The 20,193-nt window shown below is 45.9% G+C and overlaps 1 protein-coding gene across 3 annotated transcripts in view; it reads right to left on the bottom strand.

Moving 5' to 3' along the window:
* SMC1B (structural maintenance of chromosomes 1B) overlaps positions 1–20,193 on the bottom strand; it is a 100,349-nt gene that overhangs the window by 12,962 nt on the left and 67,194 nt on the right. For all 3 annotated transcript variants that reach the window (XM_073650062.1, XM_073650063.1, XM_073650064.1), the window contains exons 14-19: positions 18,698–18,814; positions 18,392–18,498; positions 13,061–13,202; positions 11,255–11,400; positions 10,964–11,117; positions 10,736–10,834 (exon numbers count right to left, since the gene is read on the bottom strand). In XM_073650062.1, the coding sequence (XP_073506163.1) occupies positions 10,736–10,834; positions 10,964–11,117; positions 11,255–11,400; positions 13,061–13,202; positions 18,392–18,498; positions 18,698–18,814 (765 nt within the window). The remainder of the gene's footprint in view (positions 1–10,735; positions 10,835–10,963; positions 11,118–11,254; positions 11,401–13,060; positions 13,203–18,391; positions 18,499–18,697; positions 18,815–20,193) is intronic.

Consider the following 20,193-nt stretch of genomic DNA (forward strand, 5'->3'; position numbering starts at 1 on the left):
CCGGTCGGGATGCTTCTGCTGCGAGCAGCCGCTCATCTCCCGGCTTCTCGCAGCAGAAGGAGCCGCACAGGCAGCGCCGCTCCCCGGTCCTCGCTAATATGGAGCCGCACAAGCAGCGCCGCTCCCGGGCCCACACTAATACGACACTGATTGGTCGCGGTGGCCGGCCACGACCAATCAGCGAGATGGACAGCAAATTTAAACGCCGCTCTGCTGATTGGTCGCAGCCGGCCACCGCGACCAATCAGCGAGATGGGCGGCAAATTTAAATAGTGTCCGCGACCAATCACCGATCTTGGCTCCACATTTAAACACCGCTGTGCTGATTGGTCGCCGACGCTGGGCGCGACCAATCATCGATTTTGGCGCCACATTTAAATAGCGTCCGCGACCAATCAGTACAGCGGTGTTTAAATGTGGAGCCAAGATCGGTGATTGGTCGAGGCCGATATTTAAATTGGCGCCCAAATCGGTGATTGGTCGTGGGCAGCGTCCGCGACCAATCAGCACAGTCACAGTAGTGTTTAACTTTTGCGGCAAGATCAGTGATTGGTCGCGGGCCAAGACCGCGACCAATCACCGATTTGTGCGGCACATTTAAATAGCGGCCGCGACCAATTGGATGTCAGCGCCGCTCCCCAGTCCTCCCTTCACATTCTTGCCACATGGATGTCAGCGGCGCTGCCTGTGCGTATACTTCCGCTGCGAGAACCCGGGACATGAGCGGGCGCTGGCAGCAGAAGTATCCCGACCCGCAGCGCCGCTCCCCGGTCCTCCCTTCACACCCTAGCCGCTGATGTCCCCACAGTATCCGCATGGTATTTCAAAGTGCGGACATTTGTGTTAAAAATGGCTGATTGGTCGCCGACGCTATTTAAATGTGGCGCCAAAATCGATGATTGGTCGCGCCCAGCGTCGGCGACCAATCAGCACAGTGGTGTTTAAATGTGGAGCCAAGATCGGTGATTGGTCGCGGCCGATATTTAAATTTGGCGCCCAAATCGGTGATTGGTCGCGGGCAGCGCCAGTGACCAATCAGCGATTTTTAACACAAATGTCCGGACCTTAGTAACACCATGCGGATACTGTGGGGACATCAGCGGCTAGGGTGTCGAGGGAGGACCGGGGAGCGGCGCTGCAGGTCGGGATACTTCTGCTGCGAGCAGTCGCTCATCTCCCGGCTTCTCGCAGCGGAAGTAGCCGCACAGACAGCGGCGCTCCCCGGTCCTCACTAATACGATTCCGCTCCCCTGTCCTCACCAATACGATTCGCTGATCGGCCGCGCTCTCCGCACGCGACCAATCAGTGATCTTGGCGCTAAAGTTAAACACCGCCCTGCTGATGGGTCGCGTTCGCTGGCTGTGACCAATCAGCATTATTGGCGCCAAACTGAAACCCCGCTCTGCTGATTAGTCGCGGTTACCAGTCGCAAATAATCAGCATTATTGGCGCCAAATTTAAACACCGCTCTGCTGATTGGTCCCGGCCGTGACCAATCACCATTATTGGCGCCAAATTTAAATAACGCTCTGCTGATTGGTCGCGACCGCCGGCCGTGACCAATCTGCGATATAGCTGCCAAATTTTAACACCGCTTTGGTGATTGGTCACTTTTGCCGGCCTCGACCAATCAGCGATTTTGGCGCCAAATTTAAACCCCGCTCTGCTGATGGGTCGCGTTCGCTGGCTGTGACCAATCAGCATTATTGGCGCCAAACTGAAACCCCGCTCTGCTGATTAGTCGCAGTTACCAGTCGCAAATAATCAGCATTATTGGCGCCAAATTTAAACACCGCTCTGCTGATTGGTCCCGGCCGTGACCAATCACCATTATTGGCGCCAAATTTAAATAACGCTCTGCTGATTGGTCGCGACCGCCGGCCGTGACCAATCTGCGATATAGCCGCCAAATTTTAACACCGCTTTGGTGATTGGTCACTTTTGCCGGCCTCGACCAATCAGCGATTTTGGCGCCAAATTTAAACACCGCTCTGCTGATTGCGCCCTGTCGGCCGCATACATATTCTAGAATACCCGATGCATTAGAATCGGGCCACCATCTAGTGTATATATATATATATATATATATATATATATATATATATATATATATATATATATATATATATATACATACATATAAATGGAGATTTTCGTGTACTCACCGTAAAATCTCTTTCTCTTAGCCTCTAATTGGGGGACACAGGACCATGGGTGTTATGCTGCTGTCCACTAGAAGGCGACACTATGCATAATCTGAAAGATTAACCGTGGCTCCTCCCCTGCAGTATACACCCCTGGCTGGCGTCAGCCTTCTCCAGTTTTGTGCAAAAGCAATAGGAGGAACATAACATGGATAACATACCATGTCTATAAGAAGGCAACTATGTACGAGCTCAAGAAAAAAACAATATGAGAACTCAACATAACGGCCCAGAACGGGCAACTGGGTGGGAGCTGTGTCCCCCAATTAGAGGCTAAGAGAAAGAGATTTTACGGTGAGTACAGAAAAATCTCCTTTACTCTGTCACCTCATTGGGGGACACAGGACCATGGGACGTCCCAAAGCAGTCCCTGGGTGGGAAGCAATGGACGAATATTGTGTAGATAGGCCCCTATAATTGGGGCACCGCCACCTGCAGAACACGTCTGCCCAGGCTCGCGTCTGCTGAGGACTGGGTATGAACGTTGTAGTGTTTTGTAAACGTGTGTAGGCTAGTCCAGGTGGCTGCCTTACACACTTGTTGTGCCGAGGCCTGTTGCCGAATGGCCCAGGAGGCCCCTACCGCACGTGTAGAGTGTGAAGTAATACCTATTGGAAGAGGAGAATTTTTGAGGCGGTAGGCCTCTTGTATGGTGGATATGATCCACCTGGCAAGGGTAGCTTTGGAAGCCGGAAGACCCTTGCGGCCTCCTTCCAGAAGAAGGAAAAGAGAATCAGACTTCTGGAAGGGCGCAGTCCTAGACACATAGATACGCAATGCCCTGACAAGGTCAAGCGTATGCAAAGCCTTCTCCACTCTATGAACCGGGACCGGACAGAGGGATAGAGGGATGGCAGTGAAATTTCCTCATTGAGGTGGAAGTTGGACACAACCTTTGGAAGGAAGGATGGGACCGTACGGAGAACTACCTTGTCCTGGTAAAAAGCCAGGAAGGGTTGTCTGCAGGAGAGTGCTGTGAGTTCAGACACCCTGCGTAGCGAGGTGATTGCCACTAGGAAAACCACTTTCTGGGATAGAAGACGAGTGGGAATTCCCTAAGGGGTTCAAAAAGTGTTTCTTGCAATGCTGTCAGCACCAGGTTGAGATTCCACGTTTCTAGTGGTCGTCTGTAGAGGGGAACCAATCGGGAAACCCCCTGAAGAAATGTCCTTACTTACGGCTTGTTAGCAATGCACCTCTGAAAAAGCACTGAGAGAGCTGACACCGGGCTCTTAAGGGAGGCCAGGGACAGCCTGGCCTCCAGACCCGATTGGAGAAACCCAAGCACCCCGGGGAGGGAATAAGGGAATGGGGTCTGGTGACGAGATTCGCACCAGGTAAAGAAGGCTTTCCAGGTATGGTAATAAATTTTTGCAGAAGTTGGCTTCCGTGCCCTGATCATGGTTCCAATGACGTCAGGCAAGAACCCTGACTGGGTTAAAACCCAGGTCTCAATGGCCACGCCGTCAAATTGAGGGCCCCTGAGTTCTGGTGGTAGAAAGGGCCTTGTGACAGAAGATCCGGGCGGTCGGGGAGACGCCAGGGGACGTCTGCTGTGAGCTGTACGATGTCGGCATACCATGTACGTCTGGGCCAGTCTGGTGCGATTAGGATGGTTGGAACTCCCTCTTGCTTGATCATCCTCACTACTCTGGATATCAGGGGGAGAGGTGGAAAAATGTACAGGTGCTGGAACTGGGTCCAATCCTGAACCAGGGCGTCCGCTCCTAGCGCCCGCGGGTCGTGTGTTCTGGCCATGAAGTGGGATGCCATTAGGTCCACGTCCGGAGTCCCTCAGCGATGGCAGATCTGGCGAAAAACTTCGGGATGGAGAGACCACTCTCCAGAGTCCATTCCTTGCCGGCTGAGGAAGTCTGCTTCCCAGTTGTCCTCACCCGGAATGTGGACCGCAGAGAGAACCGAACCTGTGTCTTCCGCCCAGTGGAGAATGTGTGTCATTTCTCGCATCGCCTGGGCACTGCGGGTCCCCCCTTGGTGATTCACATATGCCACAGCCGTGGCATTTTCCGACTGTATTCTGATGTGAGAGGCTGCCAGTAAGTGATGGAAGGCTCTCAACGCCAGGAGGATGGCACGAATTTCCAAGATGTTGATGGGCATGGTCGCTTCTGCTGGGGAGCACTTGCCCTGTGCTCTGTGGTGTAGGTGTACTGCACCCCAACCCGTCAGGCTCACGTCGGTGGTCAGAACCTTCCATTAACCCATGAGAAAGGATTTTCCCTTTGTTAGTGAGGTTGGCTTGAGCCACCAGTGCAGGGACATCCTGGTTGACGACGTCAGCTGGAACTACCTGTCGAGAGAAAAAGGGTTCCTGTCCCATGACTTGAGGGTGGCTAGTTGGAGAGGCCTGAAGTGAAGCTGGGCAAATGGGACCGCTTCTATTGCCGCCACCATCCTGCCAAGGACTCTCATGGCAAACCGGAGAGATCGAGGGGGTTTGCTTAGGAGGGTGCGAACTCTTTAACAGAGAGGCAGTGCCTTGTCCTTGGGAAGGAGCACTAGACCCCTGAAGGTGTTGAATAACATTCCCAGGAAGATCAGAGACTGGCTCGGGGTTGGTGATGACTTTTGTAGGTTGACTAACCAGCCCAGGCGACTCAGAATGTCGATTGTGATTGAGACGCTGAGCTCGCAGTCCTTGAAAATGTTAGCCTTGATAAGGAGATCGTCCAGGTATGGAACGACTACTATGCCTCTGGAGTGCAGGACGTCCATGGTGGCTGCCATGACTTTGCTAAACACTCTGGGAGCCGTGGCGAGTCCGAAAGGGAGAGCCACGAACTGATAGTGGTCCTGGTCGATTGCAAACCTGAGAAATTTCTGATGGGTGGGCGCAATTGGTATATGCAGGTATGCGTCTTGTATGTCTATGGAGGCGAGAAATTCTCCCTTCTCCATGGACGCAATGATGGACCGAAGGGACTCCATGCGGAAGTGACATACCAGTACATATTTGTTGAGCTGTTTTAGGTCCAGTTTGGGCCGTACGCCGCCTCCTTTCTTGGGGACTACGAATAAATTTGAGTAGAACCCTTGGAAGCGCTCGGCCACGGGGACCGGTACTATGACTCCTGCTTGAAGAAGCGAGGAGACGGCTTGGTGCAAGGCACGAGCCTTGGCTGGCGGTTTTGGGGGAACAGACAGAAAGAGTCTGTTTGGTAGGTTGGAAGTGAACTCTATCTTGTATCCCGAAGACACTAATTCCCTGACCCACCTGTCTTTTGTAATAGGCAGCCAAACTTGATGAAAGAGCGAAAGACGGCCGCCTACAGGTGGGGTGTCTTCCGGAGTCCGTGAGTCATTATGAGGAGGAAATCTGAGATTTTCCTCATTTGAACTTTGACTGGCCTGCTCTTGACTGCCAGGTCTTGTCCAACTTTTGTGTCAACCGCGAGTTGTCCCTGCGTGGGGCGCAGTTGCTATTTTGTGCTGGTCGCGAGACGGACCAACCCGAGTTCGGTTACGCTTCTTGTAAGTGTGTTTGGGCTTCAGTTGGGGGAGAGAGGTACTCTTACCCCCGGTGGCGTTGCATATCATCGTATCCAACTGTTCACCGAAAAGTCGACCACTGAGGTACGGGAGGTGCGTGAGGGACTACTTTGAGGCTGCATCTGCTTTCCATTCCCGCAGCCAGAGGATATGCCGAATCGTGATGGCGTTTGATGCTATCCCCGCTGCACCCCTTGCAGAATCCAGTGCTGCATGAAGCATGTAATCTGCTACAACTGCTATTTGGGCCGCTTGGTCAGACAGCTCAGGAGCAGATACTTGTAGGCTAGCTTGTAAATTTTGGGCCCAAGCCAGGATGGCCTTGGCAGCCCAAGCTGAGGCGAACGCGGGAGCCAGGGAGGCCCCTGCGGCCTCGAAAATTGAACGAGCCATGCGTTCTACCTGCCGGTCTGCTGTGTCCCTGAGGGTTGAGCTATCTGGCAGTGAAAGGAGTGACTGTGCTGCTAGCCTAGAGACTGGGGGATCCACTTCAGGTGGATCTGTCCATTGTTTGGTGACCTCCTGTGGGAAGGGGTACCGCGCCTCCAGATATTTGCGATTGGTAAACTTCTTCTCGGGCTGTGAGAACTGCTTTTTAAGGATCGCCATAAACTCTGGGTGGTCAAAGAAGACCTTAGGCGGTTTCAGAACTCCTTCAAAGGAAATCTTATGTCCTCGTGCCTCCGGGGGCGGATCAGAGATGTCCAGCACCTGATGGATGGATGGATGGATGAGAATAGATCATCAACTAGCGCTGTATTGCTAGGGGGGATTGAGATTAGGGACCGTTCGGTTTCCTTGTCTGAGTCGGAATCACAGATGTCTTCCGAATCCTGTGTATCGCTAAGGCGTCTCCTGCTGGATGAACCGGAGCGGAGGCCTTCTCTGGTCAAGGATGGCTATGGAGATCTGCATTGTCTGTCCCTGGTAGGGGACGGTCTAGACGAGCTGGGACTACGGTGTCTTTCCCTAGAAGGGGATGACCGTGTGGTATGGGATGACGCAGATGAACGTGACCTGTGGGTCCGCTTGCGTCCTGACCTAGACGTGGATGTGCCCGTGCCGTCATGTCCCTGAGTGGAACTCTCCCTTTGCTGAGTAGTGTTCATAGCCGAGGCATGACGCATGACTCTGCAGAGCCTGAAGCAATGTGCACATTTACCAACTGCGCTTACACCCTTCTCAGCTACATTTACCAAGAAGCCGTGGTAAATGTGCACATTTACCAACTGGGCTTGGTTAAAGTCAGATGTTCCATCTTCACACCTGATATTTCTGACTTCTACCACGCTCGACGGTTAACATTTACCAAGACTTCACAGGTAAAAGTCCAATTTTACTTTTCATTTTTTCATTTTGAGCTTTTACCGACGGCCTCAGTAAATGTCCAGATTGACCGGTAAATCCTAGGTTTTACCGGCCTTCTGACTTTTACAGCAACACACATATATATATATATATATATATATATATATATATATATATATATATATATATATATATATATATATATATATATATATACACAGTACAGACCAAAAGTTTGGACACACCTTCTCATTTAAAGATTTTTCTGTATTTTCATGACTTTGAAAATTGTACATTCACACTGAAGGCATCAAAGCTATGAATTAACACATGTGGAATTATATACTTAACAAAAAAGTGTGAAACAACTGAAAATATGTCTTATATTCTAGGTTCTTCAAAGTAGCCACCTTTTGCTTTGATGACTGCTTTGCACACTCTTGGCATTCTCTTGATGAGCTTCAAGAGGTAGTCACTGGAAATGGTCTTCCAACAATCTTGAAGGAGTTCCCAGAGATGCTTAGCACTTGTTGGCCCTTTTGCCTTCACTCTGCGGTCCAGCTCACCCCAAACCATCTCGATTGGGTTCAGGTCTGGTGACTGTGGAGACAAGGTCATCTGGCGTAGCACCCCATCACTCTACGTCTTGATCAAATAGCCCTTACACAGCCTGGAGGTGTGTTTGGGGTCATTGTCCTGTTGAAAAATAAATGATGCTCCAACTAAACGCAAACCGGATGGAATCAATCCCCAACAGTGTCACCAGCAAAGCACCCCCACACTATCACACCTCCTCCTCCATGCTTCACGGTGGGAACCAGGCATGTAGAGTCCATCCGTTCACCTTTTCTGCGTCGCACAAAGACACGGTGGTTGGAACCAAAGATCTCAAATTTGGGCTCATCAGACCAAAGCACAGATTTCCACTGGTCTAATGTCCATTCCTTGTTTTCTTTAGCCCAAACAAGTCTCTTCTGCTTGTTGCCTGTCCTTAGCAGTGGTTTCCTAGCAGCTATTTTACCATGAAGGCCTGCTGCACAAAGTCTCCTCTTAACAGTTGTTGTAGAAATGTGTCTGCTGCTAGAACTCTGTTTGGCATTGACCTGGTCTCTAATCTGAGCTGCTGTTAACCTGTGATTTCTGAGGCTGGTGACTCAGATAAACTTATCCTCAGAAGCAGAGGTGACTCTTGGTCTTCCTTTCCTGGGGTGGTCCTCATGTGAGCCAGTTTCTTTGTAGCGCTTGATGGTTTTTGCAACTGCACTTAGGGACACTTTCAAAGTTTGCCCAATTTTTCGGACTGACTGACCTTCACTCGTTTTTCTTTACTTAGCTGCTTTTTTCTTGCCGTAATACAAATTCTAACAGTCTAATCAGTAGGACTATCAACTGTGTAACCACCTGACTTCTGCACAACACAACTAATGGTCCTAACCCCATTTATAAGGCAAGAAATCCCACTTAGAAAGCTGGGTCTCCCTCAGAGGTCATGGGTCTTCCAGCAGGACAATGACCCAAAACACACTTCCAAAAGCACTATAAAATGGTTTGAGAGAAAGCACTGGAGACTTGTAAGGTGACCAGCAATGAGTCCAGACCTGAATCCCATAGAACACCTGTGGAGAGATCTCAAAATGGCAGTTTGGAGAAGGCACCCTTCAAATATCAGGAACCTGGAGCAGTTTGCCAAAGAAGAATGGTCTACAATTCCAGCAGAGCATTGTAAGAAACTCATTGATGGTTACCCGAAGCGGTTGTTCGCAGTTATTTTGGCTAAAGGTTGTGCAACCAAGTATTAGGCTGAGGGTGCCAATACTTTTGTCCAGCCCTTTTTTGGAGTTTTGTGTGAAATGATCAATGATTTGATTTTTGCTTCATTCTCTTTTGTGTTTTTTCCTTGCAAGCAAATTAAATGAAGATAATACCAAAGAATTTGTGATTGCAATCATTTTCAGGAAGAAACAGAGTATTATCTGACAGAATTGCAGGGGTGCCAGTACTTTTGGCCAGCACTGTATATATATATATATATATATATATATATATATATATATATATATATATATATATATATATATATATATATATATATATATATATATATATATATATATATATATATATATATATATATATACATATACACACACATACATATACACACTGCTCAAAAACATAAAGGGAACACTTATATAACTCCAAGTGAATCAAACTTCTGTGAAATCAAACTGTCCACTTAGGAAGCAACACTGATTGACAATCACTTTCACATGCTGTTGTGCAAATGGAATAGACAATAGATGGAAATTATTGGCAATTATCAAGACACCCTCAATAAAGGAGTGGTTCTGCAGGTGGGGACCACAGACCACATCTCAGTACCAATGCTTTCTGGCTGATGTTTTGGTCTCTTTTGAATGTTGGTTGTGCTTTCACACTCGTGGTAGCATGAGACGGACTCTACAACCCACAGAAGTTGCTCAGGTAATGCAGCTCATCCAGGATGGCACATCAATGCGAGCTGTGGCAAGAAGGTTTGCTGTGTCTGTCAGCGTAGTGTCCAGAGGCTGGAGACGCTACCAGGAGACAGGCCAGTACACCAGGAGACGTGGAGGGGGCCGTAGGAGGGCAACAACCCAGCAGCAGGACCACTACCTCCGCCTTTGTGCAAGGAGGAACAGGAGGAGCGCTGCCAGAGCCCTGCAAAATTACCTCCAGCAAGCCACAAATGGGCATGTGTCTGCACAAACGGTTAGAAACCGACTCCATGAGGGTGGTATGAGGGCCCGATGTCCACAGATTAGGGTTGTGCTCACAGCCCAACACCGTGCAGGACGCTTGGCATTTGCCACAGAACACCAGGATTGGCAAAGTTGCCACTTTCGCCCTGTGCTCTTCACAGAGTAAAGCAGGTTCACACTGAGCACATGTGACAAACGTGACAGAGTCTGGAGACTCCGTGGAGAGCGATCTGCTGCCTGCAACATCCTTCAGCATGACCGGTTTGGCAGTGGGTCAGAAATGGTGTGGGGTGGCATTTCTTTGGAGGGCCGCACAGCCCTCCATGTGCTCGCCAGAGGTAGCCTGACTGCCATTAGGTACCGAGATGAGATCCTCAGACCCCTTGTGAGACCATATGCTGGTGCGGTTGGCCCTGGGTTCCTCCTAATGCAGGACAATGCCAGACCTCATGTGGCTGGAGTGTGTCAGCAGTTCCTGCAAGATGAAGGCATTGAAGCTATGGACTTTTCCACTTTAATTTTGGGGGTGACTCCAAATCCTGGCCTCCATTGGTTAATAAATGTGATTTCCATTGATGATTTTTGTGTGATTTTGTTGTCAGCACATTCAACTTTGTACAGAACAAAGTATTCAATGAGAATATTTCATTCATTCAGATCTAGGATGTGTTATTTGAGTGTTCCCTTTAATTTTTTGAGCAGTGTACATATATATATATTTTAAAGAGAGAGATAATGAACAGAGAAAAATAAATGAATAAAAAAAAATCATTTTTTAATAAAAAAAAATTAATTACAATAAAATAAAAACAAATACAGGTAATTATAAAATAAATAAATAAGATGAACAAATAAAATTACAGGTTATAAAAAAAATAATAAAATGAGAAAAAAAAACATTTTTATAATAATGTAACATTATTTAATATATCAGTTATTATAATAAATAATAATAAAAAAGACGCTTATACCCTTAACTCGTCAGGCAGGTCACTATAGTCGATGTGAATATTCCTCTCTCTTTCAAAGATGTCCGCGGTGGCCGGTGTGCTGCCACTCTCCGTCTCCAGCTATAAGACACGGACGCGTCCATTTCATTTTTAACAGATTAAAAAATGACAATACAAATAAGTTAGAAAGAGAAGTGAACTTTTCAGCTGCGCACAATAATGGTCAAATCCGTTATTACATTTTATTACCTCCACTTCTGTGATATCGTCAAAGGAGCCGGCCAGGAGATTAATTTGCAAATCCTGCACCTTGCAATCCAGGAGTAAGTTGTGTCTTTCTAATTTCCTCAGTTCCATCTGACTTTCTACCGCCACTGTTTCTTTCTGTTTCTTGCCCAATTCCCTACAAGATAAACCCACATACACAGCCCCGATTATAAAGCTGTGGTCAGATGAGCACTGCGGTCAGAGGGGTGCCAGCTCAGAGACCCCCCAGTAATAATGCAGACATCTGCGGGGTGCAGTACACATCATCACTACCTGTTCACACTCAACAGCTTCTTTCGTACTTCTTCAACCAACTTCTGGGCGTCCCCAGCTTCTGACTTTTTTAGTAGCAGTTGGTTCTTCAGCTGCTGTTGCTGAGATAAAACGTCTTCCACTGCGAGGCGGATTCTCTGCTCCTCCTAAAATGAGAAGAAGACATTTAATGTAGGGGTGAAATGGTTAAAAAAAAAAAAAATGCAGTTCCTCCATTTTTCTATATGGCGGGGAAAGAAGAGATTATTATTTTTACATTTATTGTACAAAAATAATGACCTGGTGCCATCATTCTCCAGGTCACTACCGTTACTGCGATACAGAACTTTGTATTAAAAAAAATATATATTAACTTGTGGCGCCATTTTCAGAGACTTTTTGTATTATTTTTCTGTTATTTTTCTTATTTAATTTTTTTTTAAAGGAGGTTTTAGTTAGGGTATCTGAGAGCAGCATGATGTATGGGCAGAGAGCCTGATTCCAGTGATATATCACTTACTAGGGTGCAGTATTGATAAAATCTCTGTTTTCTCTGCTGTAGATGTAGCAGCGCTCAGAATGCTGGGCCTTGTATAACCCCGCCCACACACCTGATTGGCTGCATCATGTATATATTGTAGTGTTGGTGGGGGCGGAGTTACACAGATTAGCTGGACTGTCTGGCACAAGACACCTAGTCCTACAGAAATAATCTCCTGCTGATAAAACCCTGATTGTACTGAAACTACAGCAAGCTCCTGAGCAAGTGACACATCCCTGGAATCAGGCTCTCGGCCCCTACATTATGCTGCTCTCAGATTCCCTTTAAAATTACTTTTTTTAGTTTTTAGTTCCCCTAGTGGTCTTGAACCGGTGACGGTATGAACAATTGTAATATATAAAGATGGTGGCAGTGGGGACCTTTAATAGACCCCAGCTGCCAGTGGTACCCCACAATTGTGTCTTGGGGTAGGGATTGATGGGGGACATTAATGTCTGTCACTGATAGTGGCATTTTAGTGGTTAAACAGCTCTGATCGCTACTGTTAAAAAAAAAATGTATAATACAGCCGGCACTTTTTGATTGGTGTGGGACCCCATACCAACCCTAAGAATGAAAATGGAAATATCCCTTTAACTTGCACGTTTGGCTTTTCAGTATTTCTGTATAGCAGATGTCTTACGCGTCAGTGAACAGAGGCTTCTTTCAGACATTTTCTTTTTTTTTAATATATTGACAAAGCGCCTGCTAAGTCCAGGCTGACGGAAACGGGAATTTATATTTCCATTCCCTTTTTCAGTGCCGTTTATGTGATTTCCAGAGCAAGAAGGGCGAGTCAGATGCTATAAATGTGGCAAAAACTAATATTAAAATAGCTTAAAAAGGGGAGTTGTCCACCTAAGGGGGACAATTTTTATTTTTTTCATTGTCTGTATGTAATAATTATTTTTGCAATTGTTTTTTATTAAAAAATTGTGCACTTTTTGCTTTCTGAAACCTCTGCCGTAATGTCTATTGTTGGCTGCAGAATGGGTGGACTGAGAATCCGACAGGGAGCTCGTTTTGACGGTCCAATGGGACTTCTTCAGTGTTTCATCCCTTCCCAAAATGGAGGTGGGAGAACCAGACAACCCCTTTTAGGCTAGGGCTAAATGGAGACACTGAAATCGCAGCGTTGAATGTAATGATTTTTTATGGTGTTGTGACCAATTTTACTCTAAAATAGACTTTTCGGAGATTGCTGTCACGCGTTTAGCCCCGGCCGAAAGCAAGAACTATAATGTCATGTATTGTAAGAGGTTTCCTCACGCGGACACTTGTTCTACCTTCTTCATCTTCTTTATTTCTTCTTCTTCCTGATGTAAAGTTTCCTGAAGCTTCGTCACCTTCTCCGTCTCTTTCCTCACTTGTCCTCGATTGTATTCCAGTTGAATCTCTAATCGTGTTTTTTGATTTTCAAATTCCAGCCTTAAAAAAAAAAAAAAATAGGAATATTAGAAAGTAGAATTAGTCTTTTTTTTGTTTTTAGGAACCCTCCACTACAGTACCACAGGAGATTGGCTCCACGTCTTAACAGGGGCAGGAAACACAAAGCATAAATATCCTCTCCCAACCTCTAACCCAAAATATCCTGACCTGCGTGGATGTTCACAATTTTTTTTTATCTATATCAATCATACAAAAATAAGGAGGAAAAGTCATGCTGTTGATAGAAGCTGAATTACCAGTAAAACGAATTCTAATTTTCCACTCAACCTCCATGACCGCACCCACAGAAGAAACGTCAGATAATGACAAAATTCAATAGGGACAATATCCTGGAGGACTTTCCTCCCAAACTACAGATCTTTAGAAGATATGGACTGAAGACCATATGGCAGCTCTGCAGATCTCCTTGATGGAAGAACTCATCTTCTCGGCTCCAGAGAAAGACACAGTTCTGTTGGGATAAGTTTCTTGGAAGAACATAGTCTTTGCATCTGAAATGTTTCAGAGGTGGTCTTTTTTTTTCCAGCGATCCAAGTGTCTCGGGAGACTTTTGAAATCTTTTCCCCCTTTTTTGTTTTTTAAAATTGCAAATGGAAGAGATATTGGTCTTCTAAATATTGGAGACTTGTTCTGAGGACATCAAAAGGAATTCCTCTTCTTTCTTGTTGGATGGATTCAGCCAAAAAGGTAAAATGACTTCGGGTGACGTGGACTTCTGAAATTATTTTTTTGTAGTAAAGTAGGATCTATGCATAAGATGATTCTGTCATCTTGAACTCGTACGCAATGTTCTCCAGATGAGCGCCTGATTTTCTCCCACTCTTCTTCCAGTGGTTATGGCTAAAAGAAAAGCAGTTTTCTGGGACAATCAAGGTGTCACGAACTGGATGGTGGAACTACTGCATCGTGATCCAAGGAGAGCCCGGAGGGGCATGACTAGGGACCTCATCAAGATCGATCTCGGATGCATGGCAGCTTGACGATACCATGATCCGTGGAGGGACGAAGGAGGCGGGACCAGGTGCTACTCCAGACCTGACCTCGGAAGGATGGCAGCTGTCCCCCAAGGGACAAGAGTCGAGAATGGCCAGGAATGGTAGTTGGGCTGACACCACTTGTAAAGCGACAGGTACACCAGCCACACGGACGGCAGGTACAGAAAAGGCACAACTGGAGTATAGGCAGGCTTCTGCAGGTGGACACTGCGGATGGACAGGCAGATGGGCACGGCTGATGGGACAGGCAGGCATACAGGATAAGAGCACTGGGACCTGAGAACTAGCAAGCATGTTAATAACAAACAAAAGACCTCCATTTTGGAAGAGGTGCCTTAAATACTAAGTGTCCTCCAGCAATTGGCTGGGGACACTTTAGGGTGGCGTGCGCGGCCAATTAAAGAGAAGGGCAGCGTGTGCCCTAAGCTCAGTGCCCAGGGATCTGCACGCCGTGCACATACCCCGGGCGACATCATAGCCAGAAGAGGGAGGAGCGGGACACTCCGAGGTCCGCGGCGGTGAGAGAGTCGGCGTCTGTGCCGCAGAAGGGAGGGGGGGGGGGGAGGCAGAAGGCAGAGATGCTGGCGTTACACAAGGTAAGTAGCGGAAAGAGATTCAATTGTGCTAGAAGGTCTATCCTTACAACCCAACATTTAGCGGAAAAGTTTTAAGACACATAACGATTGGCAAAAAGATGGCCAGATCTTGATTGAAGTATGAATACAAGGCTGAAACCTGAACTTTTCATTGATAAAGCTAAAATCCTTTTTCAAGGACCTCTTGAAGGAAATCCAAGACCTTCAAGATGTTAGGATGAAAGAGATGTAGAGGTATGCTCCACACAAAGCAGAGAAGGTCTTCCAAATGTTCTTGAAATGGAGTTGGTACCTTTCTTTTTGTTTTTCTGAAAGGTTAGGGGCCCATACTTAATAAACAGCTGTCCTATCCAACATCTATCTCTCCCTACTCCTCCATAAACAGGAACACTCACTCTGCCAAGAGGTTAAGTGTTCTCTACAAAAGTGTGGCTGTTAGGCTCCTAGTCTGGTGGATCATCTTGCAGAGAAAAAAAATTACCCTTATCCGACAGATGATGTTGGTGGAGAGTCATACAAAGTGGAATGTTGGCGGAGGCAGCCAATATCGACGTTAGTCTAATTAATTTAATCCTACAGATGTCACACTGCCAGGGATGATGAATAATGCAACCTGGAAAGAGGAGATTCTTGTAGATTGGAAGTATGAAGGACTCCTCCACCTTTAGGCTGTTCAGAAGACTGAACCATCCCCTCTTCGGCCAAAGAGAAGCAATGAGAATCACCTTGACACCCTCCAACTCTTACCCTGTGTAGTATCTTTGGAAGAAGCCAAAAAGGAGAAAAGGTATAAGCCAGATTGAAAGCCCATTTGTGAAGCTAGGGTGTCTAACCCAAAATGAAGGTGTCTCTTTAATTTAGGGAGTAGAAGAACGTAAACTTGGTATTTCCTTCTGTTTCAAAGACACCACCCCTGGGATATTAACTGGAATTCAATGTCTAAGCTCCATTCAACTAGATCGAAATCTTTTCGCCTAAATCCACTTGAACGTTGTCTGAGCCCGATTGATAAAGGGCCGATAAAGGACAGATGTGTTTTGCCCAGGAAAATATTATGGATGGCAGCACGAGAATCCTTTTCTGTTTTGTGCCTTCTAGATGAATTAAAAAGACAACAGTCCTCATGTTATCTGAACATATTGGGAATCAAAGCTCCTGCAGCTCTGAAAGTTTCCCAAACTACTCTCAATAGTTTGAAGAAAACACTTATTTGAGGCCGGGTCCCCTAGAAGGATCTGTGAGCCACCACAGTGCCCAATCTGTAGATCGTGATGTTACAGAAAACGGATGCCAACTTACTTCTTTCTTTAGGTTCTGTGATTTTAGTCGCGAAAGAAAGGATATTCTTGTGTGGCTGGTCAAAGAAATTTTCTTCTCTAGAGAATGGGAGATTTGTCTCTTTCGGAGAGAATAGGTGATTGGGAAAGGCCTTGTGTGAAGCTGTCAATGATCCTGGAATAGGCACGGCGGTCCTCGAAAAGACGTGTTGCTGTTTCTGAAATTAAGATATTTTTGAAAAAGAAGTACATTCTTCTTTCCCTGAGAATAAAGGACTTGTGGGTGGTGGAAAACTTTCGGGTTGAGATTTTTGAAACTTGATGATCCAGCCGAGATTTTTAATTATTAATCATGTTATTTCTCGATGATCTTTAAGAACTGTGGTTGACAAGAGCCATAGCAAGAAAGATAAGTGAGGTAAGGGACGGTGCTTATGTTTTGTTTCCTGAGGAAAGCAACCACCTGTGTCTTGATCTTTGTGAATATTCGAGGAGCTGAGGGAATTTCTAATCCACTCTGAAAATGATGGACTTGTTGATCTTGAGTTAGGGCAAATCTTAGAAATTTTCAGATGGGGTAATACACCTTGTTGCCATAAAAAACTCCTGTCCTATTCATAGAATAGTTGTTTTTATTGATTCCTCATCGGCAAACCAAAAACGAATTCTTCTCTTTTTTGGGTAGAGGCCCTGGAGATGGCAACGTGGATATCTGAGAGACTGAGGCTAAAGAGGATTGAATCTCATGTATTAAAACTTTGATTTCTTCTATTAACGAGGGTTGTTCTTCTCCAAACATGCAGCAGTTTTTCTTTTTGTTACATATGACATAATTGCACAGGGGTTTTATCCCTAATTTTAGGGGTCCTTATGACGGTGAAGGATAAAATGAATAAGAGAGTTGCACTTACTGAGCTGAGGGTTTGAGCTGAAGTCTGCAGATCAGACTTCAGGGATGACGTACCCTCAAGGTTTAGGCGCAATGAAGCTCAGTCCTACCTTTGAAGGGTTTCTTCAGTTAAGGAGGCTCTATAGACAGCCTCCGGGACTTAGCGTGCATGCATCCAATCAGTGATTATGAGTCTCCTCCTTCTCAAACCAGACGTCCAGGTAATAAGCAGGTCAGAAAAAATAAACAAGAGCCGGGTAGGAGCGCTGTTACTGTCAACAGAGCTCAAACACTAGAAACGCAACCCTCCCTCCTCACAATCAAAAACTGCATCATCCTGCCGCGCTCCAACGCGATTTTGACCCAGGGAGTCACTTGACCGCAGCGTCTCAAGTGATTCAGAAGTGCGGAACAGTCTTGAGTCCAGGTTGCGCCACACCAATCGCTCAGGGAAAAGGAGGTGGCTCTGACTGGGCGATCTTGGTGGTCCGAAGCCGAAAGATAAATACTAATGGAAAGATGGCAGGTCGTAAATCCAGAGGAGACAGGGGCAGCATGATGAGGAGGAAGGCTGGGAGATCTGCTGCCTCGTGAGCATAAGAGATCAATACTAACGCTCGGTCACCGGCCCGGAGCTTAGCTAGCTTACCTTTCCATGCCCCATAGGTACAGGCAAAACAGAGCTGGAGGTGGTGAGGGCGGACTATTTAACCTCTTCAACTTTCCAGTCCCTCAACCTCCCAAAGTGCTGTCATGGAGGGAGACTGAAGAAAAATAAAACACATTTTTGGCACAGATGGCAGAGATTTGTTTTGCCTTGCATCAATTGCAACTAAGGGTAGCCATACATCTTAGTTGTTGGCGAAATGTTCGTCTGACACCAATACTCCCCATGGACATGAACTCTGTATGTAAAAGGATCAGGCATACTGAAATCCAACATGACAAGATCCTTCTTTCCTCCTATAAAGAAAAAGGTAAGAGCAGAGACACCTTCATATATTAGATGGTCAGCTAATCGTGCCAAAATCAGTGGGGTGTGGATGACTTTCTTTCAATGTGCATGACCACTTATTTGTGACTATGATATTAATCACTTATCCTTGAGATTGGTGGGTGGTCTGACCCCCAGTATCCCACACAGTCAACAGCAGCATGTACACAATGTACAGAGTAGTGGTCATTCTTGAGTACTACAGCTCAGCTTCTATTGAAATGAACATGAGCATCAAAGACTAGAGACTGGCACCTATACAATGAACAGCGTACGTACATCCACCAGCCGCGGGGACACCTAAAACAGCTGATCGGTGGGTGTTCCAGGTGTCGAGACCTGACCTAATGTTAGGTGATCAATATCCAAGTCCTACATAAACCCTTTAAGGTTGAAACCTTTTAGAAAAAAACATACCTCTTTTTATCAGTTTCTTGATGCTGCTTCAAATATTCCTCCTCATAATCCCGAATGTTAGACACACCAATCTCTTTGCAGAAAGTTCTGAACACTTTATCCTCCACCTTTAAAAAGAAAAAGTTCAAAAAGGAACATACAACATTCACATCTATTATGAAAATGTACGATTTTCCACTTTAGCTTGTACATACACATTTGATCCAAACTGTTCCCTTCAGTGCTCCCCTCTGTATAGAGATAAAGCCAAGCGTGTCCTCATACAGATGCTTATATAAACATTGCACGCCACGACACATAGACTACCTTATTCATTTGTTCTTGAAGTTCCTCTATTTCGATTCTTCTCCTTTCGAGCTCCTCTTTTACCATTGTGATCTGAGATGCCATGTTGGAGAACTCGCTTTCTAGCTTGGATCTTTCCTGCATAGGAAGAATGTTAGTACGTGAGGAAAAATAATAATATTTCTCCTTTATTTTTTTAAAACTGGCACCACAAAGGTATGACAAGCTTCATGAAATTAAAGAGATTTTACATCTCTACATGTCTGCTGTAAGATCGACTGAGGGAGTATATCTCACCAATGGTTTTTAGACTAGGACTTCAGGGACGCCGAAGAAAAGAATATGAAGATTGTGTACAATATATATGGTGAGTATAGCACCATGCTAATTCCCTGGGTCCTCTGCCTTCACATTCCTGCCCCATCCTCTTCCTTCCTTGGGAATTCTTCTGCAGAGTTGTTTCTCTTCCAACACTATGGAGGCCTTCCACAAGTCTCTTCTCTTGACAAACTTCCTTCGCAGGTAGTCCGAGTCCTCCGTTCTGATGTTTGGATTCCCTCCATCGATTGATCACCTGAAAAATATCCTTATTTTCCTGATTGGGACCACTCCTCGTGACCCTGGATTTTGGCTTTCCTGACCCCTCTTTTCGACAGTATTTTGCAGCTTTTTCCAACTTTGGGATTGGGCCTTTCCCATCAGGATAATAATATGTGTTGATCATTTTTAAGTTTTTGTGGTATAGTAATCACTTCTGGAAAACAAAGCAACTTTCTTCCTCTCTGGAGAACAATGATGCCAGAACCCAATAAGCCAGATCCATCAGCTTCCTTGCAGTTCAATACTGCTATTATCCATTCATGGCTCTTTCCTTCAGCCTGGAGACTGCTCCTCATGTCCTCTATGTCATGACATATCGCCAAAGGGATGTTCACCCTATTGTTGTTACTATACTTGGCCAACTTGATGGTTCTTTCTCATTTTGAAAGTCTTTTCAACCTTCTAATCATCTGAAGTCTTTTACTTCTTTTCTACCCAAATAACCTTTCTGGGCATGGTATCCTCTGCCATGCCAGGCCAGGTCCTTCTTCCCAAGAACAGCATATCCCCTGCTCTAAGTTTTTCATACCTGCCCTGTTCTGCAGGTAATTCTAACCCATTGAGATCTATCTCCAGCTTCACTGTATCATCCTATCCTTTCAGCTATACATCATGCACTCCAATGAAGACTTTCTAAATCCTTGTTCCGCTCTGCTTTTATACTCTTGTAAAAAGGAGTAGGTTGTACTTCCAAACAATATTCTGGACCGATGGACAAATTCTTTGTCTCCACATATGAGAGCGACATCCTATCTGGAGCCAGTCGGCCAAGGGTGTCATGAATCATCAAAGTTGGGACCCACAGTTCAGCATTTATGTGTCAACCAGATAAGTCTCTTTCCATAGTGGTGCTCTTCCCGGGAGTCAACATCTTGATAGATCCCTCGGGAGAAACCATCAGGTTCCAAGAGAGGGTT

This window comes from Phyllobates terribilis, unplaced genomic scaffold, assembly GCF_046119375.1.
Source record: "Phyllobates terribilis strain yellow unplaced genomic scaffold, ASM4611937v1 Scaffold_10__3_contigs__length_209671492, whole genome shotgun sequence".
NCBI lineage: Eukaryota > Metazoa > Chordata > Amphibia > Anura > Dendrobatidae > Phyllobates > Phyllobates terribilis.